The sequence below is a fragment of the Schistocerca nitens genome, chromosome 2 (genome assembly GCF_023898315.1).
Source record: "Schistocerca nitens isolate TAMUIC-IGC-003100 chromosome 2, iqSchNite1.1, whole genome shotgun sequence".
Lineage (NCBI taxonomy): Eukaryota > Metazoa > Arthropoda > Insecta > Orthoptera > Acrididae > Schistocerca > Schistocerca nitens.
In genome coordinates, this window is record NC_064615.1 from 220,893,465 (window position 1) to 220,903,810 (window position 10,346).

The following is a 10,346-nucleotide window of genomic DNA, read 5'->3' on the forward strand; positions in this document are numbered from 1 at the left end:
ATCAAGGACTCCATCAGTAAAATCTGATATTTTATTTTATTTTTCTTGGAAATATTCTTTATGAAACCAATGTTTCTTGTACTACTCTTTGTGCAGTATTTGTATCTAATGTAAAGTCGGAGATCAAATTAATTGTTACAATTGTTTAGTTATTTCACATACAATTGAAAATGTTATTTACATAATTTTATGGAGCTGTACTAGCGCCATTTGTGAGTTCACCAGTGGATTAAAGACATTTTTCTTCATATTCTTGAAAATATGAAAGCTAGGAAATTGGGAAACACTGATAATATTTTTTCTTACTTTTATATGAAACTACATTTTTGCATCGAATGAGTGTACCACCTCTCCCCCCCCCCCCCCAAGCAGGTACAAATGGAAGTTGAACAATGTGCTAACTGTAGCTTTTTTTTGTTGTTATTTTGTGACGAGGGCCTCCCGTCGGGTAGACCGCTCGCCTGGTGCAAGTCTTTCAAGTTGACGCCACTACGGCGACTTGCGCGTCGGTGGGGATGAAATGATGATGATTAGGACAACACAACACCCAGTCCCTGAGCGGAGAAAATCTCCGACCCAGCCGGGAATCGAACCCGGGCCATTAGGATTGACAGTCGGTCGCGCTAACCATTCAGCTACCGTGGGTAGACGGTACCTTTAGTGTCGTGGTGCACCAAATTCTCACAACCACAAGTCAGCCAGTCTGCCACAAAGCATTTCAGCTGGCGCTAGCACACTTACAGGCGGAAAAAGCAACAGCCAATGAACTATTACAGTCAGGGATAATATGCCCTTCAGACAGCCCATGGGGTGCCCTCATAAAACTATACCGAAAAAGGCCGGTTCTGTGAGACTCTGCAGTGACTACAGAGCTCTCAGTGCTCAAACTATACAGGGCAATTATCAATATTCAAGACACTCTCTGTAGCAGGCGCCACTAATTTCAGCGTCATTTATTGCAGAAAAGCTTATATACAAATGCAAATGGAGCTCACACACAGCGTCTCTAAGACTGCAACAATCACACCGCTCGGAATTTTTGAGTTGCTAGTCTTGCCTTACAGCCTAAATAATGTTGCTCAAAATTGGCAACGGTTCAATGAGAGTTCTCTTCGAATCTGATAGGGGAAGGCAGGGCAAGACGGGGATGTGGGGTAAGACAGGGAAGGGCTATAAGCTATAGTTAGAGTGCTGCCATCTGTGGATAGCTACCTACGTCAACATCATCAATACACAGGTCCCAGTGTGTTGACATTTCTGAACCTTAGTTTTGTGGCGGTTTCTGTGAGCTTTGCAAGGTACGTAAATTGTTATACCGATTTGCAATGTTTTACGTCTTTCGAGGTCCTAAAACGTGTGTTTCGTAAACATTTGTCCAGACTGTATATATAGCACTGAATAGAACGTCTTATTAACAGTAAACCGCTGTGTCAGTAGTCAATGTTCACTAAATAGTGTTCATGTAGGCGTGACATAACCTGACAGTATGGTAGGGGGCAAGACGGGGTTGGGCAAGATGGGGAGCTTCCCCGTCTTGCCCCTACTATTTGTCCAACCATTAAGTTCTTGTCGTCTCATGTGTTTACCTCGCTGTGGGTTTTGAACACGTACATTATATGTTGAATACAATTGTAAATAGAATGGTATTCGTTATTCCAACGTTTCCTAATTAATTACAAAGTATGCCTTGGGTTATATGGTAAATAAAAATACACAAAACGTGCAAATTCAGTATTCTTGCTATGCCTTAACGACTGAGTATTGGAAATATGGTATTTACTATATAATATAGATTACCAGGAATGATCTGACTCAATAGTACCTTCTATGTGTTTTATTTCAGATGGTTCGCAAGTATCGGCGACAAACGTCTAGGCAAGATTGGTCATTGGAGGCAATGGAAGGCGCTGTAAATGCTGTTATAGAAGGTCATATGGGTTCTTTCAGGGCTGCTCGACAGTTCAACGTGCCACAGACAACGATTGAACGACATGTGGTAAAGAAACGTGCTAATCCTGGCTATACAGTTGTGAAAAGGTTAAGACCAATCGATAGTGTGTTTACCCCAGAACAAGAGGCAGAACTTAAAGACTACTTAACACAGATGGAAGGACAGTATTTTGGCCTAACACTTTAAGAACTTTGTGAACTTACTTTTCAGCTAGCTGAACGAAGCAACATCAAACATCCATTTAATACTGCAGCCAAATCTGTTGGAAGAGATTTGTTAAATGGGCTTCTTGCACGAAATCCTACCTTACCAATACGAAAACCAGAGGCCACATCAATCGCACGAGCAGTGGGGTTTAATCGAGTTGCTGTAGATCGGTTTTTCGATCTGTTAGAAAGTCAATTAGACACATTCAAGTTTACAGGAGACAGAATTTTCAATTGCGGTGAGACTGGTTTAACAGTCATTCCAAAAGGTCACACAAAGGTGGTTGCTTTGAAAGGGAGACAGGTGGGAGCAGTTACTTCAGCAGACTTCTGTGACTGCAGAAATCTGTGTTTCAGCGTCGGGGTGCTACGTACCACCTATGTTAATTTATCCTCGGAAACGAATGCAACAAGCGGTGGTGCCTGGGCAGAAGTCCAAGAAACTGGTTGGATGACGAAAGAGCTATTTTTGACTTGGTTTAAGAAGTTTATTGCGTTTACTGGAGCGTTAAAGGAAAGACCAATACTTCTCATATTGGACGGCCACAAAAGGCACACCAAGAATTTAGAACTGATAGATGTGGCCCGCGAAAATGGGGTTGTCTTACTGTGTTTGCCTCCACACTGCTCACACCGTCTTCAACCATTGGACGTGGCATTTATGAAACCTCTCAGTAAATTCGACAAAGATGAAGTAAGAATGTGGCTTCGCACCCATCCTGGAAAAGTTGCTACGCTGCATCAGATCGCAAGTTTATTCGGCAAAGCCTTCATTCATTCGCTACAATGTCCACAGCAGTGAATGGGTTTCAGAAAACAGGCATTTGGCCTCTAAACAGAAATGTGTTTCAAGAAAGTGATTACCTTCCCTGTTCAACTACAGACATTTATCAAGCTCACACATCTGAAGTTACAGAAACGGAAGACCAAATACCAGAGATGTTGTCAAGACGTAAAACACCTGAATAATTAACAACTGACGATCAAGCCTCTGTATCGTCTAACTTTCAGGTTACCAGCCCTGAAAAGGTGTTAGCTATTCCAAAGGTGGATAAAAAACCAAAAGGAAACCATCTAACAGGCGTGGAAAACCCGTTGTTTTAACCGAATCTCCTTATAGGAGTGAACTATCTGAAGAAATTAAACGAAAAGGAGTCCCCAAACGTGCTGCATGTAAACGAAAACTCTTCCAAAAGACGTTTAATACACCTGGGATACCACCAAAAGGACATAACGACAGCGAAAAAGTGACGAACGTTACTGACGTCTTAACCAGCCGTTCATGCTCAAGGGATAATACACTGAGGTCGAATGACAACGAGGAAGAGAGTGAAGAATGTTTATACTGCTATGACTTCTCTGGATACGGTGTATTAGCTGCGGACGCTGAGCCCACGACACTTGTGCAGATGACGAGGCTGACCACACTTGTGTACTATGTGAAAGTAAGAGGCCTAAATAAAACGTAATACCTGATTCTACAATTCGCCGAACCATGTTCCGAAACCTTATCGTCACATGATTTCGTTATTCCAGTCCTTATTTAAGCTTTAGAGATGAATTCTTGCTAGTTCCCCATCTTACCCCGCATATGGGGCAAGACAGGGAATTGGTAGTTTCTGTTTCAAATCGAGATATTTCTAACTAAAGATAACAAGTTTACATGTTTCTTCGCATGCTATTGTAATTCAATAGTTAAGTAAACTAATGATAATCAAACCTACTTGAATTTGTTTATTTTTGTCCCTTTTGTAAGGGTTTAAAGTTAGCTTCCCCATCGTGCCCCGCCTTCCCCTACTTACCTGGACGATATCCTAAAATTTTCCGCCACCACCCACGATCATGAAAGGCATCTTGAACTCGTTTTCACCGCCCTGCAAGGATAAATCACAACAGGCGACTTTTCTCGAACGTATACTAAATGCTACAGGGATAAATTACATCCCAGAATGAACGTAACTAGTTAAGCAGATACCCCCTCTGCAGAATTACCATGACCTTTGACTCCTTCTTGGAAATGTAAATATTTATCGGTGTCTTTTGCCACAGGCGGCAGCCGTACAAGCCAGACTGAAAACATAAGAGGAGAAAAATTAGAGCAGACCAACAAAATACAATAAGCATTAAAACCAGCCAAAGTTTGCCTCGCAAAAGCGACCATTTTGTCCCGTCCAATAAACGATGCACAGCTCACTGTCACCGCTGGCACTAGCAATTCAGCGATTTGAGTTGCCTTACAAGTTGTGGCAGGTGAAACTCAACCGCTTCACTTCTTCTCAAGAAATCACTGCATCACAGTCAAAATGGCCCTCTTTCAGTCGTGAATTACTTGCTGTCTACAAAGCAGTCATATATTTTAGAGAAGGTACTGAAGGAAGACACATCATTAATTTTACAGATCATAAGCTACTTGCAGATGCAATATGGCACCTCTCTTCTGTCATCCCTACTTTATTGTAGAAAATACAATAGTCATCCGCCATCCACATGGCACCGACAACAGTCGCACTCTACCTGTCATGGATCAAAGTTATTTCTCTACAACTAGGTTATGACATACTAGCAGAAGAGCAGAACCATACTTAAGAGTGACTCCACGAATCTCCACACAGAATGGCGGACAGTCCCTGGGACTAATGTTCAGATACGAGTACTACATGACGTGTCTCAGAACAAAATTCGCCAACTGGTCCTCACATTTATGCACTGCACGATTTTTGAACAATTACACATCCTAGTGCACCCGAGGGTTAGCTTAACAGTACTGCTCCTCACAAATAATTTCATTTGGTCAAATATTAAACCTGACTGTCGAACCTGGGCACAAGCTAGGTTAACGTGCAGTGCAGCAAAGTTGTTTGTCATACTCAGCCCCAATTATGACACTTTGACGTGCCACGAGCACCCGGATCTTGTCGGCCCACTTCCAGAATCAGAACACTACAGATATTTACTATGAATCAATTATTGACAGAGTTTCTCACTGAGAGGATGCAGTCCCAATTAATGACATTACGGCAGGGGCAGCTGTGTGTTGACTTGAATAGTCCGATTCGAATGCCTTGAAACAATAATGACAGACCAGTGAAACTATTTTAGTCCATTCTATTCAGAGAGCTTTGCAACCTTTGCGACATTATGTGTAATTGTACGACAAAGTTCCACCCTCAGAGTAATGGGATTGTGGAGGAGTAGCACAGAACTCCAAAGCTGCATTCATGTGCCACAGAGGACAGTGAACAGAGCCTTGCAATGGGTGATATTAGATGTACATATGACATTCAAGGAAGGCCTGCATGGATCACTAGCAGGGAAATCTTGTACGGAGCATCTCTCACACTCCCAGCACAGTTCATTCTACTGACCCAACCCCTTGAACCAGCGGACTTACCAGCACTGGTGTAGCAGATGGAGAGCCATATCTACCAAACACAGGTGCCTCCGCCTATCTTGCGTACCAATCTGAAAGGCATTGACTAACGGTGAATTTGAAATGCTATAGGACGATACAATCCAGCTAGCTTTACAGGTATCATACTCAGGCATGTGTAAAGTTCCAAAACGGGGCACACATTCGAAATCTTGCTCAATGGAAAAGCAACAACAGTCTCCTTAAGCTACTTAAAACTAGCGTGAATTCTGCACAAACACACAGATACATTGGTTAACATGCCTTTAAAGATCTAATTTAAAGCCATTTTCATCATTGTGATTACAATTGTCGCACTCCTCTACTACGACTTTCAGTCACATCTATGAGAACACCCAAATGAAACTTGTCGACAATGATCTGATAATGGATGCCTGCCATGACAGTTGTGTGATGGGTATTGGACTGATAGCTCGATAACACACACACAAATCTCAGTTACCTTCAAATGTCGATTACATTACTATATCTTTACACTTTTCAGCAGGTTGCAAAGCCGGCCGAAGTGGCCGTGTGGTTAAAGGCGCTGCAGTCTGGAACCGCAAGACCGCTACGGTCGCAGGTTCGAATCCTGCCTCGGGCATGGATGTTTGTGATGTTCTTAGGTTAGTTAGGTTTAACTAGTTCTAAGTTCTAGGGGACTAATGACCTCAGCAGTTGAGTCCCATAGTGCTCAGAGCCATTTGAGCCAGCCAGGTTGCAAACTCACTGTTACAGTCCTGAGCAAACCATCATGGCAACTACAGCACATCGCCTCACAGACAGCTTCAGATTCTCCTACTGATACACCATCCCACCTGCCCTAGCCTCCGCCGTCACCTGTGCCAAGTGAATCTCGATACGACTGCCTCTGTTGACCTTCTCAACAATTGTCATCGTGTCATCTATACAACACAAGTGGTGCAAACCAGTCCACAGTGAGAAATGGTCCGACTGTATCCTGCTTTGCAGCTGGCCATGGCACATTTGTCACTTTTATCACGTTGCACCGTCACTGAAAAGTGGTTCAGCCATTTCCTGCTCGGCAGCCAGTCACGACACCCACTGAACACCACTCACCCCCATGCTCTGCACTACAGTGGCTTGGAGAGGTTCCTCTGTGGGGGCACCAACATGAGTAAAACCTCTGACCAGAGAACACATGTGGCAAAATGGATTATCTAGGTGCCCTCCAAAGAAGTTGGTTCAGTTTAGAACCTTTTACCATGTGGATGTCTTGCACTCGTATGTTGGATTATTAGCAATATTGTCATATCAACATGTCATCTCCGTTATTGGTCCATCCCTATACCTAATATAGAAAGCTATCACAAGTATCCCTACACGGTTTAACCCTATTTGTACTTGTCTCATAAGTGTAACACTATTAATTAGAAGAAGAGTCACTTTTGGGGGAAAACCCTATCTGGTCTTTCCTTAGTTAAATTTAATAGCTGCTGTTTATTTTATGTTTCTATCTTAGCATCTACTTGACTACAAAGGTAACTTTCAGAGGAACAAAAGAATTAAAGGATCACTTTTTTCAAACCCCGTCTTATTTCCACCATTGCGATGCAGCAGTTTGAAATTTCTCTGTAATGGTGCAAAACTGTGGCACCCTGCAACGTCGCCCTCGGGATCAGCTATGTTTCAAGCAACGAAATGTCTACAGATGCGAAAAAGGAGAGATGTAAAATGGGTTAATGATGTCTCATTTGCATCAGATTTCACCGCAGTTGTGGCCCTTGTCACAGTGGACGTGTTACGTGATGCGAAGGTCGTCACACACCCCGACTCATTACCTACATCTCACCTCTTCTCTTGACACCTCCGGTATGGAGGTCAGAACAGTGACACTCAATTTGACACTATTCATTTTCTTACGGGTGGCCGAGAAAAACATTTGAAACATATCTCCACTCAGAATCGACGAGAAGAGGCCTCAGGAGGCTGCATAAAGGGCCTGAATGAAACCATCCCTTTTCTTTGGTGTTATTGATACACGTTGTGGTATCGCTCATCAGGAACGACTCCGACCATCATATCGACTGTGGCTACCACATACATGTTTTATCTGTAATCTGAAACTGTGACTTTTGTTCAGTAGCGCCCACTTGTCTCTTGAGTTGTGTATTTCGCGGCAACGTGCTCTGTGTCTGTTCAGTGTATAACAGTGACAATAAAGAGTGGAATTCTTAGCCAAAATGTCATAACATCATGTTTACTCAACCTCGACTAGCCAGGATTCCCACACTGGTGACCCCAGCTGCAGTACATCCTTTGCGTACTTTGCACACACACAAGCTGTTGCCAGGACTGTGGACACTAGTGATCGCCAGAGACTTTTCGGACCCATCATCAGACTCGACAATGTTAACCACGGACTACACAATGCAACGAACGGTTTAGTACATATCAAACCAGAACAAATGACCGTAAATGAATTTTTCCACTCTTTCATGTGTGCACTCGAAACTTTGTCACCATGTGTCACCATTCACCAAACACCAGAATGAACTTCATCAGCTCACCTCCTACAGAACAGTGACTGGATCTGATGTAAGCAAGTGACCCCATCCTCCCGATGGACTCCAGTGTTCACGTGCAACAACACTTATTCAATACTACTACCCATACAAAGAATTGTGCCAACACCTTGGGTTCTCAGGCGACGAATCCGTTTCTACCTATAAGTGGAGCTCGGTCGGTTGAGACATGTGGGTACGTTTCTGGTCTCTTTACTATGTCATGACGACCAGTGAAGTTCCACACGCCCCAATCCCCAGGACTAGTCAGTTAGTGCACCATAAACCGTTCCCCACGACACTTCGATAGTGCCACGTAGGCATCCAAAACTGCCTTCATTCTTAGCGGATGAACCCCACACTTGTTTCGCTGTCACCAAATCAGTGTTCAGATGAAATGACACATTTGTGGTCTCATGCAGATATTATTTTCTTTGTATAGACAAGCGGCAAGTGAAAATTTGTATCGAGGTCGGAAATCGAACCTGGGTGTTCTGCTTATTAGACAGGTGCATTAGCCACTAAACCACCTTACCACAATGGTTCACACGGCTGCGTGGATTACCCTGGCATGCCCCTTTCCTCTTCTCTGAACTCTCTCGATGTACTCCGTTAATCCTATCTGGAAAGTATCCCAGATTGTGCAGCAGAACTCCAAAAGACAACGGACAAGCGTAGTGTAGGCAATCTCTTTAGTGGATATGTTACATCTTCTAAGTGTGCCAATAAAACGCAGTCTTTTGTTCGCCTTCCACACAACATTTTCTATGCGTTCTTTCCAACTTAAGTTGTTCGTAATTGTAGTTCCTAGGTATTTAATTGAGTTTACGGCCTTTAGATTTGACTGATTTATCGTGTAACCGAAGTTCAACGGGTTCCTTTTAGCATTTATGTGGATGACCTCACACTTTTCATTATTAAGGGTCAATTGACAATTTTCGCACCATACAGATATCTTCTCTAAATCGTCTTGCAATTTTTTTTATCTTCTGATGACTGTATTAGACGATAAACGACAGCATCACCTGCAAACAACCTAAGACGGCTGCTCAGATTGTCTTCTAAATCATTTATATAGATAAGGAACACAGAGGGCCGGTAACACTACCTGTGAGACACCACAAATCACTTCTGTTTCACTCGATGATTTTCCGTCAGTTACTCCGAACTGTGACCTCTCTGACAGGAAATCACGCATCCAGTCACGTAACTGAGGTACAGTGTCAAAAGCCTTCTGGAAATATAGAAATACGGAAGCACTTTGAAATCCCTTGTCAATAGCACTCAATACTTCGTGTGTGTAAAGAGCTAGTTGTGTTTTACAAAAACGATGTTTTCTAAATCAGTGTTGACTGTGTGTCACTTGACAGTTCTCTTCGAGCTAATTCATAATGTTCCAAAATCCTGCTGCATGTCGACGTTAATGATATGGGCCAGTGGATTACTCGTACTACCATTCTTGAAAATTGGTGTGACCTGTGCAACTTCCACTCTTTGTGTACGAGGCTTTCGTCGATCGAGCGGTTGTATATGATTGTTGAGTATGGAACTATTGCATCGGCATACTCTGAAAAGAACCTAATTGGTGTACGATCTGGACCGGAAGACTTGCTTTTATTAAGGGATTTAAGTTGCTTCACTACTCTAAGGATATCTACTTTTAAGTCACTCATGTTAGCAGCTGTTCTTGATTCGAATTCTGGAATATTTACTTCGTCTTCATTGTTGAAGGAATTTTGAAAGGCTGTGTTTAGTAACTCTGCTTTCGCAGCACTATCGTCGATAGTATTTCCATTGCTATCGCGCAGAGAAGGCATTGACTGCGTTTTTTTTTCGCAGCTAGCATACTTTACATAAGGTCAGAATCTCTTTGGATGTTCTGCCAGGATATAAAGTTTCGTTGTGGAAACTAAGATAGGCATCTCGCATTGGTGTTCGCGCCAAATTTCGAGCTTCTGTAAAATATCGCCAATCTTGGGGATTCTGCGTTCGTTTAAATTTGGCATGCTATTTTTCGTCGTTTCTGACCGTTTTGTGCACCAAGGGGGATCTGCTCCGTCGTTTGTAAATTTATTTGTATAAATCTTTCACTTGCTGCCGATACTCTTTCTTTGAATTCAAGCCACACCTTGTCTACACTTACACTGTTAATTTGGTAGGAGCGGAGACTATCGCTCAAGAAGGGGTCAATTGAATTTTTATCTGCATTTTTGAATAGGTATATTTTTCGTTTATTTTTGGAGGAATTGGGGGTT

General features: G+C 42.7%; 1 protein-coding gene across 1 annotated transcript; it reads left to right on the forward strand.

The window, feature by feature from the left end:
* Positions 1 to 1,843: 1,843 nt before the first annotated feature.
* LOC126234936 (uncharacterized) lies at positions 1,844 to 2,959 on the forward strand. The gene is made up of 2 exons (XM_049943675.1): positions 1,844 to 2,077; positions 2,162 to 2,959. Exons 1-2 carry the CDS (start codon positions 1,844 to 1,846, stop codon positions 2,957 to 2,959), a joined length of 1,032 nt encoding a protein of 343 aa, XP_049799632.1.
* Positions 2,960 to 10,346: the final 7,387 nt, after the last annotated feature.